Source organism: Rhinopithecus roxellana, chromosome 19, assembly GCF_007565055.1.
Source record: "Rhinopithecus roxellana isolate Shanxi Qingling chromosome 19, ASM756505v1, whole genome shotgun sequence".
NCBI classification, from domain to species: domain Eukaryota; kingdom Metazoa; phylum Chordata; class Mammalia; order Primates; family Cercopithecidae; genus Rhinopithecus; species Rhinopithecus roxellana.
The window spans coordinates 39069378-39091644 of NC_044567.1; the positions used below are offsets into that span (position 1 = coordinate 39069378).

Consider the following 22267-nt stretch of genomic DNA (forward strand, 5'->3'; position numbering starts at 1 on the left):
AGGCAGGTGGATCACCTGAGGTCAGGAGTTCGAGACCAGCCTGGCCAACATGGTGAAACCCCATTTCTACTAAAACTACAAAAATTAGCCGGGCGTGGTGACACATGCCTGCAATGCCAACTACTCAGAAGGCTGAGGCGGGAGAATCAGTTGAACCCAAGAGTTGGAGGTTGCAGTAATTGAGATCACAGCACTGCACTCCAGCCTGGGCAACAGAGCGAGACTGTCTAAAAAAAAAAGAAAGAAATGAAGAAACATGAGTGGATGACTGTGCTGTTTGTATGGACCAGGAAAACTTCTAGAAGGATAAGTGAGGCAGTGTCCATAACTCAGCCCTGGGAATTGAAGCCAGGGTGGGGAGGAAAAGGCAACAGTTGGTTTCATTCTATTTTGTTTCTGTGCCTGTATTACTTTCAAAGTAAACAAAATAAACTAGTTTCACTTTCACAACAGGATTGCTTTATCAGGATATGCATTTTCCTCCAACTCGCAAAGGTGTCCCATCACGGGACAAAAGTCTGCCAGCCTTCAGCTGCCCTCCAGGTCCTCACGGTGCAGGTGCTCCTACCTAAGCAGCCGGAACCCCCGCCCCGAGGAACTGGAGCCCCCTCTGAGTTTAGAGACCTAGCGGGCAGGAAAAGAGGAGAAGGAAGCTGTGGCTGCCGGGGCATGTGGCCTCAGAGACAAGCCCCTCTGTGCAGGGGATGTGGGCAGGTGGGATTTCAGCCCCTTCTCCAGCATCTCACTGGCAGCCAGGGTGGCTGGGGGTTCCCCGAGGGCGGGAGCTGGGGAATCTGACCTCTGTGCCCCGGCCATGGTGCCATCTTGCTGGGAGGATGACAGGCTGTGTTTCAGCTGCCAATTTGGTGACACCCTGGGGACTTTGTTGGGTGCTATCCACCTCTGGACCCTGGGTCTGATGGCCGGGCTGCAGGCCCCAAGGTTCAGCGTCCAGTCTGGCCCTGCTCTGTCCATTCCCCAGATTTGAGGGTTTCACAGAATTTGGTTCTGCTTCTTCCTCTCTTCCACGAAACTGGGGGCATTGCCCACACCCCGGTGTCCCCCACCATCTCTCGGGTGGGGACTTGCCCGCTCACGTGACTGCAGCCTGTGGGGCCTCCTCCTAGTGTCCTGAAGATACCACCTCATCCTTGACCCCGCCCGCACCTGCCCGCATGCCCCCTCGGGTTCTAGTGGAGGATGTGGCCCGCCTGCCACCCCGCCATGCACCGGGTCCTCCAGGCCTCCTCAACCCACCTTCAACCCACCTGGGATGTCTGTGCGTTCCCAGCCCAGATGCATCTTGGAGCCTTCCCCCCGCACCCCATCTCCTGCCCCAACAGGCTGGGCCCCTCCTCCTGGACTGGCCAGGCCAGCGCCTCGGCAGGGGCCTCAGGACGCCCGAAGGCCGGGGCCGCAGGTGCAGGACCCTTGCGCGGGAGCTGGGGGGGTCGCTCCTCTGCTCCGCGCGCTTTTATGAAAGGGCCTCTGACCCTCCCGCTGCCCCGCTCACTCTGCCCCGCTCACTCTGCCCCGCTCACTCTGCCCCGCTCACTCTGCCCGCGCACCCCGGCCATCTGGGGGCAGCCCCGCCGCCCCCGCCGCCCCGTCGCCCCCCGCCGCCCCCCGCCGCCCCCGCCGCCCCCCCCCGCCCCGTCTCCCCCCCGCCCCCCGCCGGCCCCGCCGCCCCCGCCGCCCCCCCCGCCCCCGCCGCCCCCGCCGCCCCCCCGCCCCCCCGCCCCCCCGCCCCCCCGCCCCCCGCCGCCCCCCGCCGCCCCCCGCCTCCCCCCCTCCGCCCGCCCCCCCGCCCCCCCCGCGCCCCCCCTCCCCCCCCCCCCCCCCCCGCCGCCCCCGCCGCCCCCCGCCCCCCCGCCCCCCCGCCTCCCCCCCCGCCCCCCCCCCCCCCCCCCCCCCCCCCCCCCGCCCCCCCGCGCCCCCCCCCCCCCCCCCCCCCCGCCCCCCCCCCCCCCGCCCCCCCCCCCCCGCCCCCCCCCCTTCCCCCCCGCCCCCCCGCCCCCCGCCCCCCGCCCCCCCCCCCCCCCCCCCCCCCTCCCCCCCTCCCCCCTCCGCCCCCCGCCCCCCCGCCCCCGCCGCCCCCCGCCGCCCCCCGCCCCCCCCCCCCCCCTCCCCTCGCGCCCCTCCTCCCCCCTCCTCCCCGCCGCCCCCCGCCTCCCCCCCCCCCCCCCCCCGCCCCCCCCCCCCCCCCCGCCCCCCCCCCCCCCCGCCCCCCTCCCCGCCCCCGCCCCCCGCCCCTCCTCCCCCCTCCTCCCCCTCCTCCCCCCCCCCCCCTCCCCCCCGCCTCCCCCCGCCCCCCCCTCCCCCCTCCCCCCCCCCTCCCCCCCCCCCCCGCCTCCCCCCGCCTCCCGCCGCCCCCTCCTCCCCCCCTCCCCCTGCCCCCCCGCCTCCCCTCCCCCCGCCCTCTCGCCCCCTCACCCCCCCTCCCCCTTTCCCCTCCCCCCGCCCTCCTCCGCCCCCCTCCCCCGCCCCCCGCCGCCCCCCGCCTCCCCGCCTCCGCCCCCGCGCCCCCCGCAGCGCCCCCGCGCCCCCGCCGCCCCCTGGACCCGCCCCGCGCACAGACTCGCGGCAGCTGCGAGCGGAGCCAACCTGCGCCGCGGGGAACGCGCGCCGCCCCCTGGACCCGCCCAGGCGCGAACTCTCCGGGAGAAACGCCCCTGGCCGTTTTCCTGCTGCCTTTAGCGTGAACCGCGGGTGCAGTGCCTCGCGTGAAAACAATAAATTCCCTGTCACGCTTGCTGCGAACGCGGGGTGTTCCCGAAACTCGGCGGCTTCCCGTAAACCCCGCTCCTTCCTCCTCGGGGAGGTGGGTCCGGCGCGGGTCCGCCGCCTCCTCCCCGGCCCCTCCCTCCCGTCTGTTTCATTTTCCTGGGGCTCCGGGGCGCGGAGAAGCTGCATCCCGGAGGAGCGCGTCCAGCAGCGGACCCGGTGAGGCGCGCAGAGGGACGGGCCGGGGAACCAGAGCGGCGGTGCTGGGGGCTCGGTGCTGAGGACTCGGTGCTGGGGGCTCGGTGCTGGGTGCTCTGTGCTGAGGGCCCGGTGCTGAGGACCCGGTGCTGAGGACCCAGTGCTGGGGGCTCTGTGCTGAGGACTCGGTGCTGGGGACTCGGTGCTGGGTGCTCTGTGCTGAGGGCCCGGTGCTGAGGGCCCGGTGCTGAGGACCCGGTGCTGAGGACCCAGTGCTGGGGGCTCTGTGCTGAGGACTCGGTGCTGGGGGCTCGGTGCTGAGGACCCGGTGCTGAGGGCCCGGTGCTGAGACCCAGTGCTGGGGGCTCTGTGCTGAGGACTCGGTGCTGGGGACTCGGTGCTGGGTGCTCTGTGCTGAGGACCCGGTGCTGGGTGCTCTGTGCTGAGGACCCGGTGCTGGGGGCTCTGTGCTGAGGACTCGGTGCTGGGGGCTCGGTGCTGAGGACCCGGTGCTGGGGGCTCGGTGCTGGGGGCTCGGTGCTGGGTGCTCTGTGCTGAGGACTCGGTGCTGGGTGCTCTGTGCTGAGGACCCGGTGCTGGGGGCTTGGTGCTGAGGACTCGGTGCTGGGGGCTCAGTGCTGGGTGCTCTGTGCTGAGGACTTGGTGCTGAGGACTCGGTGCTGGGTGCTCTGTGCTGAGGACTCGGTGCTGGGGGGCTCGGTGCTGGGTGCTCTGTGCTGAGGACTCGGTGCTGAGGACTCGGTGCTGGGTGCTCTGTGCTGAGGACCCCGTGCTGGGGGCTCGGTGCTGGGCGCTCTGTGTTAGGGCCTCTCAGTGCACTGGGGTAGCCGGTCCGCGCAGGGATGGGGACTCTGGGGCTGCAGCGCCTCTGCCTCGGGGACCGTCACCCCCCGCTGGCGCTCAGGCCAGGCGGGCGGGGGCGCAGCGGGCGCGCTCCGGGAGGGGCGGGAACGAGCTGCAGGCCGTGTGGGGACCCGCGTCTCTGCCCTGCGCCCCGGGCTTGAGTCTTGAAGGGACAGAGGCGGCGTCTCGGACCCGGGGTTCCCCTAAGTCCAGTGGGTCGGAGCGCCCTCCGCCTTTCCTGGTCCTCAGCCTCACCCGGGGTTCCCTGCGCCGTCGCTGCGACCAAGTTGGGAGCAAAACGCCCTCGTTCACACGAGTGCACACGAGCTGGTGGACACATGCACACATGAGCACACGCAGGCACGCGTGGACTGTTGCACACTCCACAGGCACAGCTTCGTGTGCACTCAGCAAACTCATGAAACAGGAACCGTGAGGCTTCCCCTCACCCAGGCAGGCCCTCAGCTGCCCCTTCTCGCGCTGGTTTTGCTGACTCCGCAGTAATCTCCACATTCAGTTCCTTGCCCACTACTGGTCATTCACCTGCAGCTTGAGAAGCACATTTTCTGCGCGTCGTTGGCAGAAGATCCTTGGCTTCTGGGAGGCCCAGGGTGACTGGCTGCGGGGGCCAGGGCAGGAGGCCTGTCTCCAGCAGGGCAGGGGGTGGTGGCAGGGCCTCTCCAGGGGGCCGCTGCTGAGGCCAGAGCAGGAAGACGAGGCCACCAACGGAGGGGACAGGTGAGCAAATGCTGAGGAGGAAGGGTTAGCCCGATCTGGCCCCCAGGCCTGAGGGGACTTTGCTGACCACCTGGGGTCCCCTCTGGGCCTGCCCCAGCAGAGACCAGGTCAGAGACGTCCACACCGTGGGCCTGGGTGGGCTCCATGGCCTCTGTAGGCTGCAGCTGTCTTCTGAGAGGTGTTGGTGTGCTCATTCTCTCTAGAGACGTGGGGTCACCTGTGTTCCCTGAGCCCCTGCAGCAGCTGGGAAAGCACTGTCAGCCACCCCTCAGGTGCTGTGGGGGTAGAGTCTGCTGATCACACAGGAGGACCCCAGTGAACCCAGCCCGAGGGGACCTGAGCTTCCACACACCCAGCACCTGTGGGAGCCGGGACAGGCCGGCGCCCGGGGCACCAAGGAGCGGGAATAGGCGCGCACAGGCGTGCTGGGTGGTGCATGAACTTTCCTAGGCGTGTCACTGGGAGCGACTCCAAGCCTGTGCGTCAATCCTGGTGTGGGAGCTTTCAGACCCTACTGTGTCTGCTGCCAGCTCCTCAGATGGCAACCCCTGTTTTCGTGGTTTGAGAGAATTCTGATTGCTGCCTCCATCTTTTCCCACTCCAGAAGTTTGTTTTTTGTTTTTGTTTTATTTGTTTGTTTGTTTTTTGAGACAGAGTTTCGCTCTTGTTACCCAAGCTGGAGTGCAGTGGCACGATCTCAGCTCACCACAACTTCCGCCTCCTGGGTTCAAGCAATTCTTCTGCCTCAGCCTCCCGAGTAGCTGGGATTACAGGTGCCCACCACCGCGTCCGGCTAATTTTTTTGTATTTTTAGTAGAGACTTGGTTTCACCATGTTATCCAGGCTGGTCTCAAACTCCCGACCTCAGGTGATCCACCTGCCTCAGTCTCCCAAAGTGCTGGGATTACAAGCATGAGCCACCGTGCCCGGCCCACTCTAGAAGTTTTGAGGCTCCGTGCGCCTAGTCTCCCTGAGCCTGGTCTCCTTGTAGCATAAATGGAGCTGCTGGGCCGGTCCCCGCCTACCTGGCCACTTTCCCTGTGGCTGCACCCTGCCGCTTGCGCTGTCTCTGATTTTTAGCCACTGCACGGTTTTCAACTCGAGCCCATGCCTCTGGTCAGGAGGATGGCAGGAGATAACTCAGGCAGACAGGGGCAGAGTGACAGGGCTGACACAGGATACCCAGCAACATCTGAGTTTGAGATCATTAATCGTGTTTTAATATAAGTGTGTCCCAAGTGTCCCACGGGACAAGCTTTTACGAGGACATCGTTGGTTGTTTCTCTGAGACTCAGATGTGACCAGATGTGCAGGTACACTGATGCCTGATGACCTGAGCGGGGCTTGTGTCGCCAGGGTGCGTTTTCTTCTAATAAACGGAGCAAATTCCCTGCAGCAACCCAATGTCGCTGACACCTGCTGCCCAGACAGAGCTGGGGCCACGCACAGTCCGCAGCCTGAAGCCTCAGAGTAGAGCCAGATTGCCACTCTCCATCCTGTCTCCCCTCAACTCCCTTCCCCCTGAGCCCTTCAAAGTCATTCTCAAGCCAGACAGGGGTCTTCCAGGCCTGGGGCACCCCTCCACGGCTGACTCATTCCACACCTTTCCCGCCACCTGCCGGGTGTGGACCGATGGGGAGGGCACCACCACCTGCTCCTAGTACCCTCCAGCCCAGCCCTTCTGCCCTTCACCCCTGGCTGGGCAAGGGTCAGGGCTGCCAACATCGGAGGGCGCTCAGTGGGGAGCTGGTGAAGGTGCTGGGAGGAAGGGAGGACCCAGGAGAGGCAGTGAGAGGATCCACGTGTGAGAAGCAGCAGCCACCACCATAGCTGGACTGAAGGGACTTGGCGGGGAGGCAGCATCTCCAGAACGGTGCAGTCCAGGCCGCCAGGGGCTGAGACCATGGAGGGGATGAGGCCAGAAAGAGGGACAGTGCCAGCTTCTCACTCCCACCCCCTTCTCCCCAACGAGGGCAGCCCAGGACCCTGGGTCTTCGGGAAGCAATCGGGCAGGGAGGCTGGGAGATGGAGCTGCAGGGTCCACCCGCGGCGGCAGAGGCATCTAGGAGCCGCTGTAGCCCCCGAGAGCAGAGGTTCCACCGCACTGCTGGCCCCATGGAATGCAGAGCGGGCAGACTTGGGACACTCAGGGTGGAGGGGAGGCAGACACAGCCACTGCTAGGTGGGAGGAGCTTGGCATGAAGCCAGGTGCATGCAGCTGGCCCTCGGGGGCCTTCAGGACCCAGCTGCTGAGGTCTGGCTCAGGGTGTAGCTCTTTTCTGAGTCAAGGCTGACTCAGGACACAGACAGGTGGCAGAGTTAGCACCTGGGTGGGCAGGTGGGGTGGATGCAGCACTCTCGGGGCTCTGGGGATCTGTGACCTTTGGCTGTGTGCCCAGAGTTCCCACCCTTAGCACAGTGGCAGGGGCAGTCCCTGGAAGCATTTATGAAACAGACTCAGATGGCCTCCGGGCTCTAGGTGAGGACAGGACCCCCCAGAGCAGCCTGGGGAGAACAGCAGGGCACCCCTCCCGGACACGGTCAACGGGGTGGTGCGAAGAGCAGTGGGAGAGCCCCCAGCAGCCCCAACCCTCCCTGCTGTCCATCTGCATGGCTCCAAGGTGGGCCGGCATCGTGGAGCATGGGGTGAGGGGAGCCGGACCCAAGCCCAACTGCGGTCTCCTTGTGTGAATCTAACCTCCATGCGGGGATCTCCAGGTGGCCTGGGTCTCCCACTGCATTGGGGATGGGGGTTCTGTGGTCGGCTGTCAGTCCCCAAGGATGTCATGTCCTCATCCCAGAACCTGACATGGCAAAGGGACTGTGCAGATGGGATGAAGTCTCAGGTGCTGACCTGGGGCGTGTGTCCTGGGTCACCCAGGGGGGCCCTTGATGCCACCACAGGGTCTCCAGGAGAGGGAGGGAGGAGGGGGAGTCAGGGAGACAAGGAAAGCAGCTGGGGGGAGGTGGTGGGGAGGTGGCAGAGGGGCCGTGAGCTGAGGGATGCGGATGCCTCTGGGTGCTGGAGACTGAGGGACAGATTCTGCCTGGAGCCTACAGAAGGGACCACCCTGGGCCACCCCTTGATTTTAGCCCAGGGAGACCCCATCGGGCTTCCAGCTAATCCAGAATGCTGGATGCATGACGGGAGATGGGGCCCTAGCCTGTCTCCAAGCCCATCTGAGCAGCCCTGAGGGGTCACAGCAGGAAAGGGGGTGTTAGTGAGAGGCCACAAAAGGTCTCAGGTGTGGGTTCCCTCCCCTTGAACCCAGGCCCTGGCAGGGTGGGGTGGGGTTTCTGACAGAAGGGACTGGACTCATCCTGAGCGCAGTAGCTGCCTGGAGTGGGGAACCCAGACCTCGGGACACCCCCACCCTGCGCCAACGTGGGACCATCCCTGAGCCTCAGCAGCACCTCAGGGTTGGTGACGTGCCCACCTGCAGGGACAGTGTCCGCACACCTGCACTCCGCGGCTGGCAGGGGTTTCCGTGTGGAGGCAGGACTATGGTGAGAGTGTGGGAATGACCGGGCGGCTGCCTGTGGCTGTGCAGGGCCCAGAGATGACTAGAGGTAGGCTCAGAGGGGGCTGGGACACTTGGGGCAATGGGACAAGAAGGCCGGAGCCCATCTGCAAGCCTGGTCCTCAGCAGGCCCAGACTCCAGCCTCTGGGAGGACCCCGGTGACATGGGGTCCCCAGGGTTGGTGACGTGTCCTGCTGTGACACTTTCTGGTGGTTTGTTTGTTTGGAGAAACGCACATCTAAAAACTACAGACATCTATAAATAGCTCGTCTGAAGGTCGCTTTACACAGTTCCCTCATGGGAATTCCCTGCAGGTCACCTGCACTCTGGTGTGTGGGGTGCACTGGGAGCTGGGAGAGGCAGGGCTGGAGTCACCACCCTACCGAGGGACTTTTCCCAGCAGAGGTGCAGGGACCCGAGAGGCAGGGCAGCCTGGCCAGGAACCCTTGCCCCAGCCTCCTTTGAAGGCGGTGTTCTCTTGGCTGAAGGGCAAGTCCTGCCAGGGCTCCTGCTGGGCCTTGCCCGCTGCCCTACCTGGAACAGACCCAGGCTGCCTCCCCTCATTTTCCCTTCCCTGGTGCCTTTCAAAGTCCAGCAGGCATGTCAGCAGGTTCATGCAAAAGCACGTCACCTGGTCCAGGTGAGGGCCTGACCTTTGACCAGCGCGGGCATTGGCCCAGACCCCACCAGAGGGACTGATTGAGTTAGGGTTAGGGCACTTTCCTGTGCAAAGCTGAGCTCCTGCGTGGGGGCAGGTGGGGCTTTGTGGAGCGTCCACACAGGGACCTTCATCCCCCAGCTGCTCTCAGGGGACCCAGATCCACATATATCCAGCACCTACTGTATACAGGGCTTGAGTGGGGCCCCATGGGAAGCACAGAAGCTGGGACCTCGCTGGGGCCCTTAGAGGCTCATCCCTGCCTCTCTGACCCTGCCCCTGGCGTGTGTGCACTGCAGCTGCCTCTGCCTGGCGGGAGAGGAGACACACAGCTAGGCGGCCCCTAGCCTTTGCAGGCCCAAGGCAAGATAGCAAAAGGAGGCTCGCATGCTGGAAGCTGCCCAGCAGCCTGCCTTGCCAGTGAGAGCAGCAGAGGTAAAGCTGACTTGTGTGTTAGGAACGCACAGAGGTGTAAACGATGGATTCGAAAGGAACGCAACTGAGCGTTGCCCCGGGAGGGGAGCCGGTGGACGGGCGGGGGGTGGGGTGCCTGTGGACTGGCAGGGGGGGCCAGTGGATGGGCGGGGAGCCGGTGGACAGGCAGGGGGTGCCGGTGGACGGGCAGGGGGGGCCAGTGGACAAGCAGGGGGGCGGTGGATGGGCAGGGGGCCGATGAACAGGCGGGGGGGGCCAGTGGACAGGCAGGGGGGCCAGTGGACAGGCAGGGGGGCCAGTGGACAGGCAGCGGGGGCCAGTGGACAGGCAGGGGGGACTGGTAGATGGGCTGGGGGGTGCTGACTATAGGCTGTGGCCAGCACTGGGCTTGGCTGGGGGAGGCGGACGGTGGGTGCTGGTCATGTGAGGCTCTCTGTGAGTGACTGGAGGTCTGGACAGCACCAAAGAGGAGACAGACACCCGAGGATTGTAATGACGAAGCTCTGTGCTCTGGGCGTGCAGCGATATCACACACGTGCTCCTAAGTAGACGGATAAGTAGGCGGAGGAGCATTGGTGAGGGGCTGGGGTTGTGCCCTGGGCGTGCAGTGATGTTACACACGTGCTCCAAAGTAGACGGAGAATCGATTTCGTGCTTCACGTTGGTGAGGGGCTGGGGCTGGAAGCTGGTCTTCGTACAGTGTTAGGTAGAGGTGGCCACCAAAGCTTCCACCTGTCCTGACCCATTTCTACAGGAAACACCCTCAGGCACAGTCATGAGTAATTTATTGTAAAACAAAAGGACTGACCCACAAGTCAGATGTCCCGGTCGTGCTTCGGGCGACTCTGTCTCCTGCCCCCAGCTCCCAGTGCACCCCACACACCAGAGTGCAGGTGACCTGCAGGGAACTCCCATGAGGGAACTGTGTTTTCGCGCGCAGCCAGCATCGTACACCCTCTACAGTCACAGGGAAGGGAAGGAGGGTAGAGGCTCTGGCATCCCAGGCACAGCCGCTCAGGAAAGAAGTGGGGACCCCCAGCCTCCCAGCCCCCGCCAGGCGACAGCCGCTCCCACTGTCCCCTTTGGCAGCCACAGAGGGCTCTGACCCACGGGCTTTCCTTCCTCCAGGGAGTGTCCCGAGAGCCAGTGACAAGGACCAGGGGCCCCTGAGGCTGCCGAAGTCCCACCAGCCATGCAGACCTGCCCCCTGGTGTTCCCTGGCCCCATTTCCTGGCCCTTTGGGGCCCTCCTGCTCCTGGCTGCCTCCTTGAGTGCTCAGAATGAAGGTAAGTCTCAGGGTCCTGCCTCTCTGCTGGGGAAAGGGGAGCCCGGTGGGGACGTGGCAGGGGTGGGAGGGTTGGACTGAGGTTGGGTCCAGATGCCACCAGGCCCCCGATAATGACTGACTCTGCAGACCCAGGGCCCAACCATGCGGAGCTGGGCTGCTCCAGGTGGTGGTGAGCGGGCCGTGTCCCGCCGTGGATGGAGGGCAGTGGTGGGTGGGCTGTGTCTTGCCATGATGACGGGAGGCGGTGGCCACTGTGGTACCTGGTGGTCACTGTCAGAGCAATTGTGGGGAAGGACCAAGATCATGACCAGTTTCTAAGCGAGAGGGTCTGGGTCAGTTACGACCTGTGCTGTGGCCGGGAAACGGACAGCAGCCCTGGCCTGGGGGTTCCTTAGGCGCATCTCAGGCCTGCCAGGAGTGGATCGGCATTTGAACAAGGTCCCCCAGTGAGATCCTCCCCAGCTCTCTAGACCCCCAACCTGTGCAGCAAAGTCACCTGAGGGGCTTTTCTTTTCTTTTTGAGACAGGGTCTACCTCTATCACCCAGGCTGGACACCCAGGCTGGGGTGCGGTGGTGCAATCATGGCTCATTGCGGCCTTGACCTCCTGGGCTCAGGTGATCCTCCCACCTCAGCCTCCCGAGTAGCTGGGACCACACATATGCACACCCTACCTGGCTAAATTGTGTATTTTTTGCAGAGACAGGGTTTTGCCACATTGCTCAGGCTGGTGTCAAACTCCTGAGCTCAAGTGATCCTCCCACTCGGCCTCCCAAAATGCTAGGATTACAGGTGTGAGCCACTGAGCCACCCGAGGGGCTTTTAAAAGGTGTCAGAGCTCAGCCACATCCCAAACCACATCCCAAAGCAGTTCAGTCAGAATCCTAAGAACAAACAAAAAACAAAACAAAACTGAAACAGAGGAATCCCAGATGGAGGAACCCAGGTTTCGGGAGATTCTGGCCCCACCCCGCAAGAGTGGCTCCAAAGTGCAACTGGCGGCCGGGCGCGGTGGCTCAAGCCTGTAATCCCAGCACTTTGGGAGGCCGAGACGGGCGGATCACGAGGTCAGGAGATCGAGACCATCCTGGCTAACACGGTGAAACCCCGTCTCTACTAAAAAATACAAAAAACTAGCCGGGCGAGGTGGCGGGCGCCTGTAGTCCCAGCTACTCGGGAGGCGGAGGCAGGAGAATGGCGTAAACCCGGGAGGCGGAGCTTGCAGTGAGCTGAGATCCGGCCACTGCACTCCAGCCCGGGCGACAGAGCGAGACTCCGTCTCAAAGTGCAACTGGCTGGGGCCCCCCCGACAGCCGCACGCTGCCCTCTGGACAGTGCGAATTTTTGCAATGGCCTGTAGAGGCCCTGCGGTCCCTGAACACTCAGAGCACCCAGACAGGCAGCCAGCCTGCTCGTCTGAGGAAACTCAGTCTAGCCTGAAGGCCAGGTGCCCCTGAAGCCCACCCCCTCCCATGGGTACCAAGGCCCCTGGCACTTGCCAGCATGTGGCACCTGCCATGTGGTTTTGTATTTAGTGAAATGTGGCCAAATGGTGGCTCCACCCAGCATGCTGTGTGCTCCCCAAGAGCTCACCCTGCCGTCCATCCGTCCGTCCGTGTCCAGTCACAGTGGATGCTGGTGCAGCAGGGACAGTGGCAGCACCAAGACCCCAGGCTGGTACCATGCTCAGGGCCACACAACCTGAATCTCAGGCATCCTTGAGCTGGCTGCTGGGGCAAAGGCCCTGGACCTCTGAGGGAAGCAGCTGCACGGGTTGCTATTGGGCAGGGTGCACCCAAGAGGCGGGAGAGAGAGACTGACACACTGGCTTGTTACAAGAACTTGACCTCCCAGGACTGTGGAGCTGTGTGTGGAGCTGGCCCAGCCGCCTGGAGCTGAGTGGGTGCCCGGGAGGGGAAAGGGGATGTTGGGGACGGCGCAGGCGGGGTCCCACAAGGACAGACTGGAACCTGTGTCTGCTCTGCTGGCCTCTGAGGCTGGCCTGTGGGTGTCTGCAGAAGTCCTGCCCTTTCTCACACAGCCAAGCACCTGCACCTGGCCTAGGCCTTGGAGAAACTGAGGGAGGAGCTGAGGGAGGTGGGGCTTGGTCACTGCTTCCCATGAAGAGGGTGATTCGGCAGGTCAGCAGCAGCACTCCTGCCACAGCGCAGTCGCCCGGCACACCCCGGAGGGTCTGGCTTCGCCCACCCCAGTGGAAATGTACAGGGGAGGGAGTTGATAGGAAATGTCTTCATCCAAGCTGACACACCCCAAGGAACAGACATGGGTATGAGTGCACACACAAACACGCGCACGCGCACACACACATACGCGTGCACACACACACATACGCGTGTGCACACACAAACACGCGCACGCGCACACACACATACGCGTGCACACACACACATACGCGTGTGCACACACATGCACACACACACACAAACACACACAGAGAGCCACCCTTCTTTTTTGCTGCGATTTTATTCTTCCCACACAAGACACATGTGCTGATTGGGTCGGATGGATGTATACATAGTTCATCGTGTCCCTTAGAGGCCCTGTCTCCTGCCCCGGCCCTGGCCCTGGGCACAGCAGCCAGCCAGTGCCCTGAGGCCCAGCCCTGATCTGTGCGTGCCCCTATCCGGCCCCACAGGTTGGGACAGCCCCGTCTGCACAGAGGGGGTGGTCTCTGTGTCTCGGGGCGAGAACGCCATCATGTCCTGCAACATCTCCAATGCCTTCTCCCGTGTCAACATCAAGCTGCGTGCCCACGGGCAGGAGAGCACCATCTTCAATGAGGTGGCCCCAGGCTACTTCTCCCGGGACGGCTGGCAGCTCCAAGTTCAGGGAGGCGTGGCCCAGCTGGTGATCAAAGGCACCCGGGACTCCCACGCTGGGCTGTACACCTGGCACCTCGTGGGACGCCAGAGAAATAACAGACAAGTCACACTGGAGGTTTCAGGTGAGGGGAGGCTCGGGGAAGCAAGGGGGAGGGGAGTGAGAGGGGACACAGGGAGGGGAGGGGGCCTGGGCAGGGGGAGGGCTGAGACTGAGAGAGAAGGAGGAGGAGGAAGAGCAGGCATAAGCGGGGCTGCCAGGAGACGGGGTGCCGGGGTGGAGAGTCGGGGTGGAGGCCTCTTGACCTCCTGGGACAGTTCTCCCTTTGGGAGGGGCAGGAGTCAGGCCGGAGGCTCAGGGGGCACAGACCCACAAAGGGCAGCCAGAGCCCCACCAACAACACAGAACACAAAGCCTCTGCTCCTCAAAGGAGCCTGTCAGGGGTGAGGGCTGCACCCTGCAGCCAGGAAGCCCAGGAACCCCTCGCCTCCCCGTCACTCCTACCCCGGCTGTGTGGGGAAGCTGCATCCCAAATGCCTGTGCTCTGAGAGGCCCTCCAGACCCGCAGCGCCCGGCTTTGAGGCACCTGCCCTCCCTTTACTGGGGTCACCCAGAGGTGCTCAAGATCACCCGCCCACCACCCTTGTGACCATGAACAGGGGCCTCCCAGGCTGCCACGGTCCTGCCCTGCATCTCCCACTCCCATGCTGTCCACCTCAAAAGCGCCTAGACCACACCTGCCCTCGCCCCTCCTGTCTTCAGGGCTGGGACCATCCCCACCCTTCCCTGTCCCCACCCCTCTCCTCCTGCCCTCAGGGGATGCTGACTGCCCCACTCTCTGCCTCAGCTCCCCCAACACAGGCATGACCACCCCCCACCCATGTCCCCGCTCGCCCAGCGCACTGCTCCCTCTGCCTCTTCTCCCCCAACTCAGGGCCCACAGCCGCCACCACCAGCTACTTATTTGGTTCAACCAGAAAGCAGTGATGGCCAGCAGAGCACCCCCCGGCCTCCGTGCTGCCCTCCAAGCCCCTCCCACCTGCTCCCTAGGCCCTGAGCAGCCACACCACTGTGCAGGGCCACAGACCCCTCCAGTCCCCAGACCCACTCCCCACCCCTCCCCTTCCTTTCCTGCAAAGTTCAGGAGCCTCCATGGCCCCTCCCAGCCCTCCCACCTTCACCACACCCGGCTCTGACTCACCCGGGTCACCCAAATTGGGTTCTGCTTTGCTCCCCACCCCCAGGGCATCTGGTGAGCCCTTCCTGGACTCAGGTATGGGGCTTCTCAGATACCTGGCCCTGTGGGGGCCGCATCAGGGCAGGCCCCTCACCTGCCCTTGCATCTCTTCCCCAGAGCCCCAAGGCCTAAAGGACGAGGCCAGCGCACGTCCAGGGGTAGATGTTTCCCTCCCTGCCCCAAGGCACCTGTGCCCCGGGTGTCCTCCCACCTCTGTGGTCCTGCGCCTCCTCTCCTCCTGGCTCCCTCCCACTCCTGTACCTCCTGGGCAAGGGCGGTGCAGTCCTCCGGGGCTCATTCTCACCCCCGGGGAGTGTGCAGGAGGAGGAGGTTGGGGGTGGGGGATGCCCAACCCACCTGTCCACCGCTGAATTGCCTCCTTCAGGTGCAGAACCCCAGTCCGCCCCTGACGCTGGGTCCTGGACTGTGCCTGTGGTGGTCACTGCTATCTTCATCCTCTTGGCTCTTACGGTCATGTTTGCCTGGTACAGGTGCCACTGTTCCCAGCAACGCCGGGAGGTAGGAGGCCCTGCACCCCAGTATGTGCAGGTGGGGAGTCTTGGGTGGGGCTGCCCCAGGTTGAGCTCAGCCTTACTGTCCTGCACCTGCCGGGGCTCCAGGAGAGGGTGGGGGGAGCACCAGTCCCAGAGAGCCCGTCCCCGCCAGGGGCCCAGCCAGCTGTGGTCAAGAATACAGAGCCAGGTTTCCCAGACCCACCCTGCCCTCCCTGCAAGCCCTCGCTGTCCCCAGGACTCCCTGGAGGGCAGCATGGCAGGGCATGTGGTCTCCATCAGGAACAGAACCTGGAGTTTCTGAGCCAAGGGAACCTCTTGCTTAGGGTGCTGTGGGAAGTGGGTTCGACCTCCAGCAGGCTCAAAACCAAAGTGAGGGCTGGGGGTGTGTGGAAGGGGGGTGTGTGTTGTGAGGGCACGTGGTGTACCTGGGGGTGGGAGTGTGCATGTGCATGCAAGCATGCCCATGAGTGTGAGCGCACGCCTGAGGGCAGAGCTGTGGGCACAGGGGATGCAGCTCACACAGGCACCTCCTTCCTCCCCCCGCAGATGAAGGCCTTCCTAGAACCCCAGCCCTCAGACTGGGAGTACAGCAGGGCCTGAGGAGAGCCTCCCCTGGCCTGTGGACCCCAGACCCCAAGCCTACTCCGAGGCCGCCGGCACTGGTGGTCAAATCCTCAGCACTTGGAGCCCTGGAGCTGCTGTCTCCCGAACCCTTGTTTCCAGATGCCGTAGACCCATAACTACCTATAAGGCAGAGAGGACACAGGAGAGCCGGCCCCGAGTGCCGACCTTGGGGGGCAGGGCCTGGGTCTCTAGTCCCACCCAGAGGGCACAGACACCGGCTTGCTTGGGAGGGTCTGGGAGAGCTGGTGGCAGGCTGGGCCTCTGTGTCACCCACTCCAGGGCAGGTGCAGACCCTTCCCCTCCACCCCCCCAGGTCTTCCAAGCTCTGCTTCCTCAGTTTCCAAAATGGGAACACCTCACCTCTGCAGCATGCGACCTACCAGGACCCATGCCCCTCCCTCCGCCCTCATCAAACCCAGAGACCCGGGCTCCCTTTCTGCCACCCCAGCCTGAGTCCAGCCCTAGGTATGGGGTCTGCTCTCTCCACTCCCGGGGCTCCGCACCCAAGTGAGGGGGCCGCTGCTGGAACCTCAGACACACTGCATTTCAGGGCTGTAGAGGCCTTGGCCGCATACGCCTATGACCAATGGCAGGCTTTGGGGGCCCCTCTGCAGGAGCCCCAGGGGCCAAGGTGGGGTGCGGGGGTTAGAGGCTGGGATGGCTCCTGGCCCCACCGCCAGGGGGCAGTGCAGGCCGGGCCAGGAGGAGGCGGTGGCCGCTCGGGCTGGGGGTCAGGTGGACGCTGCCCTCCGGGGCTTGACATGCATCCCTCAGTCTCTTGGTCGCCCGGGAATCGCTCCCTCGTGCCCACCCCACCTGCCAGGCCTCCTTGGACCCAGATCTGTTCCTGCTTTTGTCTTCGTCACTGCGGCGGAGCCCTCTGACGTCTTGATATGTATCGGGTGAAAAAATAACTTCGGGAATCCCCCTTCAGTTCTTTGAAAAAGTTCCATGACTTGAATCTCTGAAATGAAGAAAACAAACTGACTCACAAACCTGCAAGTAGCTGGGAAATGCAATTTTTAAAATGAAAAACAAAAATCTGAAAGAAACGTCTTCAGTGGCTTTAAGCCCCCAAACGTCCCTAAGGTGTCCTCAAGATGAAGACACGGGGAGCCCCCAGCCAGCTGGAGACCCCGCAGGGACACCGCGTCGCCCGGTGACCAAGACCTCGCGGAGCCGGCCGCCCGGAGGGTCAGGGCTGTAGCCAGGGTCCAGAAGATGCACGTTTGTGTCTCAGGTTAAAATAAAGTTCCCGTCCGCGTGCTGGGTTCGGGACTCTGCTGGGTCAGATCATGTCCTGTGGGCACAGTGCCCGGGATCCCCATGCGGCAGGGACCCCCGTGCACCCGGGACCCCTGTACGGGGATCACACCTGCCTACACAGGCTGAAGAGCATTGGCGTGTCTTCAGGTCAATCAAAGTTTTCTTTCTCTTTTTTCTTTTTTTTTTTTGGAGATAGGGTCTAGATCTGCCGCGTAGGCTGGAGTGCAGGGGCGTGATCACGGCTCGACCTCCTGGGCTCAAGCGATTCTCCAACTCTGGCCTCCCAGAGTGTTGGGATTATAGGCATGAGCCCCTGTGCCCAGCCTCAAGGTCATTTTGAAATCGGTGGTCTGGGTGGGGCACACGGTGGTCGCCATGTCCCCTGCATACCCAGGCAGGAAACCCAGGAGGAGAGCCTGGGGCTGGAGTCCCTGAGGATCTTCATCTTTTCCTGGTGGCTTATCTCTGTGTCTGTTTTCCCTACTGGGATTTACTGCTGGTCCTCACGCTGCCTTCCCCCGCGGTGTGTGGGGGTCTGTGTCTCCCTCTGCACCCCCCAACCCTACCCGGCCCCATGCTGTCCTCAGACACCGGGCACGTTCTGGCCTCAGGGATTCTGCCCTGCTGATCCCTCTGCCTGGAATGCTGTTCTCCGGGGCCCCGGTTGGTTTCACCCACGACCCCTTCTTGGCTTGGCCTTTGAGGGCTACACCCACGTCCCGTGTCCTGCTGGCTGTCCACCTGGCCTCCCTGAGGTCAGCTCCAGGCGGGAGGGCCCCTGGTCCACACTGTCCCCTGCTCCTGGCACAGAGGCTGGCATAAAGACGCTCGGTGAACACTGGTGACCCAATGCATGCATGGAGCAGAGGCCAGAGGAGGGGCTGCTCTGTAAAGCGCAGTTACCCACCGCCTCGCGCCACCGCCTCACACCACCGCCTCGCGCCACCGCCTCACACCACCGCCTCGCGCCACCGCCTCACACCACCGCCTCGCACCACCGCCTCACGCCACCGCCTCGCTAGGGTGCTCCAGGGCCTCTGGGCAAGATTCTGTCCCCCAAATCCTCTGTCTCTTGTTTATGGAGAGCCTGGGGGTAGGAAACCGGCTCCTGCAGGACCCTCAGCCCAGCAGAAAACCTGCACCACCCCGCAGCCCCACCAGTGTCTCCACACCAACTGCTGTGGCTGGGACCTCCGGGGAAGCAGCTCAGGGCTGCAAGTCCATGTGTGAGTCATGGGCACGTGTCTGCACACATGCGTGAGTCACGCACACCCGTCTCTGCACACACACGTGTCCACACGCACCCATCTGCACACATGCGTGGAGTCACGTGCACCCGTCTCTGCACACACACGTGTCCACATGCACCCGTCTCTGCACACACACGTGTCGACACGCACCCGTCTCTGCACACACGTGTGTCCACACGCTCCTGTCTCTGCACACACGTGTGTCCACACGCACCTGTCTCTGCACACACGCGTGTCCACACGCTCCTGCTCATGTGCTGCACCTGCTGGCTTGGGCACCGACGTCAATGCTTTGTCATTGAGGCTGTCAGGACAGAGAAGTGCCCTGTCCCAGAGGACTCAGTCCCCTTGGGGTTAGAGGCCAGGCACAGGTCTCCCTCAGCCCCTGAAGCTGGGCACTATGGCCTGATACACTCCTCCCAGGGAGGTGGGGGAACCTCAGGCCTGGACCACGGCTCAGCCCTCTCGTCCCCAGGACATGGAACACAGAGCCACGGTTGGCTGGTCGGCTGCAGTGTTGGGCAGGGGCACAGGCCCAGCCTCCTTCCCCACGGCTAAACCGGGGGGTGCTAATTCTGGCCTACCCTGCACTCCTGTGCACTGTGTGGGTGACTCATGGGTGACTCCAGATTTCTGGGCATAAATTGGGTTCCAGCAGAAAGTACCCCAGAGGACCAGGCAGGCTGAGGGGGGGCAGCCCTGCCCCTCACCTCCAGACCCTGTCGCCCGTCCCCAGCCAGGGGGTCCCTTCTCTGTCCTTTCGTCTGCCCAGCCCCAGGCCTTGACCTCCTCCCTGTGGATTTGCAGGGGCGGGGAGGGACAGGGACACCCTGATCTCAGGGCAGCTCTCGGGGAAGCAGTGCTGGGGAGGGGTAGGTGAGGCCGCCCCTCCCACCGGGCCCACATCACTACCCTGGTCTGAGGCACCGCCTCCAGGAAGCCCTCTCTAAGCTCTGAGCGCCTGCGGTCTCCTGTGTGCTGCTCTCTGTGGGGTCCTGCAGACCCAGAGGGGCTCAGGTGCACTCATCAGGCTGGGAGAGCTGGGTGTGGGGAACATGGCCAGGCCCCCGAGGCTCCTGCTGCTGCCCCTCCTCCTGGCACTGGCTCATGGCCTGCCTGGGGCCCTGGTCGCCCAAGGTAAGAGCTTCCCAGACCCTCCATGGCCACAGCTCCGGAGCTCTCCCTGCCCCGTGAGCTCAGTGACCCCAACCTGGGCCACAGCACAGCCCCCAGGAAGCGGGTGGGGTGCCGAGCGGCCTCTAGTGTCTGGGGACTTGTTTAAGAGAAGGAAAAAGGGTGGGCCCCGTTGGGGAGTGGCCGGGGCTGTCCAGGCAGGGCCGCTGCTTTGGGAGGAAGAAGCCTCTCAGTGCCTGAGCACAACACCGCTGCGGGTGCCCAGGTCTGCTCCACGCCCCTGAAAGGCACCGACCGTGTCTGTGGCGACATGTCATCCCTGGGCTGTCCCACGGCCCCACCGTCCCCACCACTGTCCCCTGCAGGAAGGACATTCTCTGTCCTTCTGGCCAGACTGGTGGTGACAGCCCAGGTCCTCCCTAGAGGTGCGGCAGTCTCCCCACTGCACGATTGCCCCCGCGGGAGGCTCCGTCAACATCACCTGCTCCACCAGTGGGGACCTGCATGGGATCTACCTAAAGCAACTCGGGCCACAGCCCCAAGACATCATTTACTACGAGGACAGGGTGGTGCCCACTACGGACAAACGGTTCCGGGGCCGCATTGACTTCTCGGGGTCCCAGGACAACCTGACTATTACCATGCACCGCCTGCAGCCGTCGGACACTGGCACCTACACCTGCCAGGCCATCACGGAGGTCAATATCTACGGCTCTGGTACCCTGGTCCTGGTAACAGGTAGGGAATGCGCCTATCCCAGACCACCCCCCCCAACCCAGGCTGCTGGCTAGGCTCTGCTCCCCCAGCCCTTGTTGGGGGACCCTCCCTCCTACACGTGCCTGAACTGTTCCAGCTCCCAGCCCACCGCCCCCAGCCGCCTCCTAGATAGCTGCCCCTCCTCTGCTCCACAGCTTTCCCTGCCCTGAACCCCAAACCCCGGGGGCTCTAACAGGTTCTCCATTGGGAGGATCCCTTCCTTCCTTCTTCCTTCCCAGAGGAACAGTCCCAAGGATTGCACAGATGCTCGGACGCCCTGTCGACAGGCTCTGCCCTCCCTGCCCCGCCGACAGCCTCTGCCCTCCCTGCCCTGCCGACAGCCTCTGCCCTCCCTGCCCTGCCGACAGCCTGTGCCCTCCCTGTGGCCCTTGTGGTGATCTGCTTCCTCCTCGGGCTGGGCCTGGGGGTGGCATGTGTGCTGGCGAGGACGCAGGTCAGTGTGAGCCCCAGCTGCCACTGCACCCCCACAGATGGTTCCCTCTCCTGAGAGCAGTGTGGAGAGCGCCAAAGCCCCAGAGGAAAGCCCCAGTACCCGCTGCCTCCTTTGCAGGCCCTGGAGCTCTCAGGGTGGAAGTGGCCTTGGCAGGGAGGGAGGGAAACCAGCACCAAAGCGACCCGAGGGGGAGGGAGAGGCCCAGGTGCTGGTCCCGCATGTGCACGTGTGCGCATGTGCCTGTGTGAGTGTGGGGGGGGTTCTCTGAGGACTGTGTGTGCTTGTTGGAGTGCGTGGGTGGAGAAGGGAGCGCCCAGGCTCTGGGCCCACACGTGCACGTGTGCGCATACGCAGGTGTGAGTGTGTGGGGGCTGGTCTCTGAGGACTGTGTGTGCACACTGGAGTGTGCGGGCGTGCTGTGTGGCTGTGGGAAGGGAAGGGAGCCTCAGACAGACACAGAGTCTAGGCCGTGGCCCCTGCCCTCGGTCCCTGCTGTTTGTCTGGGGCTGGAGTAGGGGCCCCACTTGGCCTGGCTGCGGGGGCCAGTCCAAGCTGCTTCCACTGTCCTTCTTCAGAGGCGCCCTGGGGTCTGACCCAGCCCTGTCCGGGGAAGGCTCTGCTGGGAGGCCCTGGGGCTCAGGAAACCTGGGGGCCGGCCCAGAGGAGTCCCATGGGGGTCTCGCGTTAAAATGAGAAAGCTGACCCGAGTGGGGTGGGGTCCAGGACACCACGCTGGCCACTGGTTGGAAACAGCAGGTCCTGTCTTTCAGATGAAGAAACTGTGCTCGTCGCGGGATAAGAATTCGGCGGCGTGTGTGGTGTACGAGGACATGTCCCACAGCCGCTGCAACACGCTGTCCTCCCCCAACCAGTACCAGTGACCCAGTGGGCCCGGCCACGCCCCACCCATGGTTCCCCAGCATCTTCACTGCCCCACCATGCCCCCCACCCTGCCGCGCCCCCCCCACCCCACCACACCCCCACCCAGCCACACCCCTTACCCCGCCACGTCCCCCACCCCGCTGTCCTCCCATGGCTGCAGCAGAGTTTGAAGGGCCCAGCCCTGCCCAGCTCTGAGCAGACACACAGGCAGTGGCCGGGCCCCACAGTGCTTCTCAGTGGACAATGACACCTCCTCCGGGAAGCCTTCCCTGCCCAGCCCCGCTGTCACGAGAAGGAAGCCTGACTGTCCTTTGGCTGCATCTCCCAGCCATGGCCAAGGAGGGCTTCTCTGTGGGATGGGCCTGGGCACGCAGCCCTCTCCTGTCAGTGCCGGCCCACCCACCAACAGGCCCCCAAGCCCCGGCAGCCCGGCAGAGGACTGGAGAGCAGTCCGCCACCCAACCGTACCAGAAATAAAGGCTTCTATGCTTCCTTTTCTGACTTCTGCATTTATTTCTTATCCAGCAGGAGCCAGGGAGGGCAGGTGGCTGAGACTGCAGACCCTCCCCAGGCCTCCGCCTGGGGCTCTGCAGCTGCAGCCTTGAAGGTGGGGAAGGGAGCACTTTCCCACCCCAGCCCTGAAAGGAGCCCTGGGGGCCCCTGACCCTTGAGAAGAAGCACATCCACCAGTCCAGGTGGAGGCCAGACCCAGGGGCCCTTCAGGAGCCTCAGAACAGCCTCCCCATCCCCCCATCCCCCCCACCTCCACTCCAGCAACACAGCCTCTGAGGCCAACCCCAGGGCACACTGGGACCAGCAAGCTGAGCACAAGGCCTGCCTCACTGGAGCAGCCTGGTCGCTTCACCTCTCTGCCCCGAGGTG

General features: G+C 64.0%; 2 protein-coding genes across 3 annotated transcripts; both read left to right on the forward strand.

The window, feature by feature from the left end:
- Positions 1-2644: 2644 nt before the first annotated feature.
- On the forward strand, positions 2645-16907 carry SECTM1 (secreted and transmembrane 1). Of its 2 annotated transcripts, none has more exons than XM_010354365.2 (5): positions 2645-2943; positions 10268-10425; positions 13083-13391; positions 14890-15043; positions 15582-16907. In XM_010354365.2, exons 2-5 carry the CDS (start codon positions 10332-10334, stop codon positions 15757-15759), a joined length of 735 nt encoding a protein of 244 aa, XP_010352667.1. In that variant the 5' UTR covers positions 2645-2943; positions 10268-10331; the 3' UTR covers positions 15760-16907. The 2 variants fall into 2 exon arrangements, with proteins under 2 accessions (XP_010352667.1, XP_010352664.1); XM_010354362.2 differs by having other exon boundaries at positions 14890-15023; positions 15566-16907.
- Positions 16908-19092: 2185 nt separating this feature from the next.
- On the forward strand, positions 19093-21886 carry CD7 (CD7 molecule). Its single transcript, XM_030923505.1, has 4 exons — positions 19093-19296; positions 19717-20031; positions 20289-20503; positions 21274-21886. The coding sequence occupies exons 1-4, from the start codon at positions 19215-19217 to the stop codon at positions 21382-21384; spliced, it is 723 nt and encodes a 240-aa protein (XP_030779365.1). The 5' UTR covers positions 19093-19214; the 3' UTR covers positions 21385-21886.
- Positions 21887-22267: the final 381 nt, after the last annotated feature.

What these genes read in the sequence shown, in the direction of transcription:
- SECTM1 (XM_010354365.2), top strand. Translation starts at nt 10,332, where the DNA reads ATGCAGACCTGCCCCCTGGTGTTCCCTGGCCCCATTTCCTGGCCCTTT. An exon ending in CTTGAGTGCTCAGAATGAAG is followed by an intron (nt 10,426 to 13,082) that starts GTAAGTCTCAGG and finishes CCGGCCCCACAG; the next exon opens with GTTGGGACAGCCCCGTCTGC. An exon ending in GTAGGAGGCCCTGCACCCCA is followed by an intron (nt 15,044 to 15,581) that starts GTATGTGCAGGT and finishes AGGCCTTCCTAG; the next exon opens with AACCCCAGCCCTCAGACTGG.
- CD7 (XM_030923505.1), top strand. Translation starts at nt 19,215, where the DNA reads ATGGCCAGGCCCCCGAGGCTCCTGCTGCTGCCCCTCCTCCTGGCACTG. An exon ending in TGGGGCCCTGGTCGCCCAAG is followed by an intron (nt 19,297 to 19,716) that starts GTAAGAGCTTCC and finishes GGTCCTCCCTAG; the next exon opens with AGGTGCGGCAGTCTCCCCAC. An exon ending in TACCCTGGTCCTGGTAACAG is followed by an intron (nt 20,032 to 20,288) that starts GTAGGGAATGCG and finishes CTTCCTTCCCAG; the next exon opens with AGGAACAGTCCCAAGGATTG.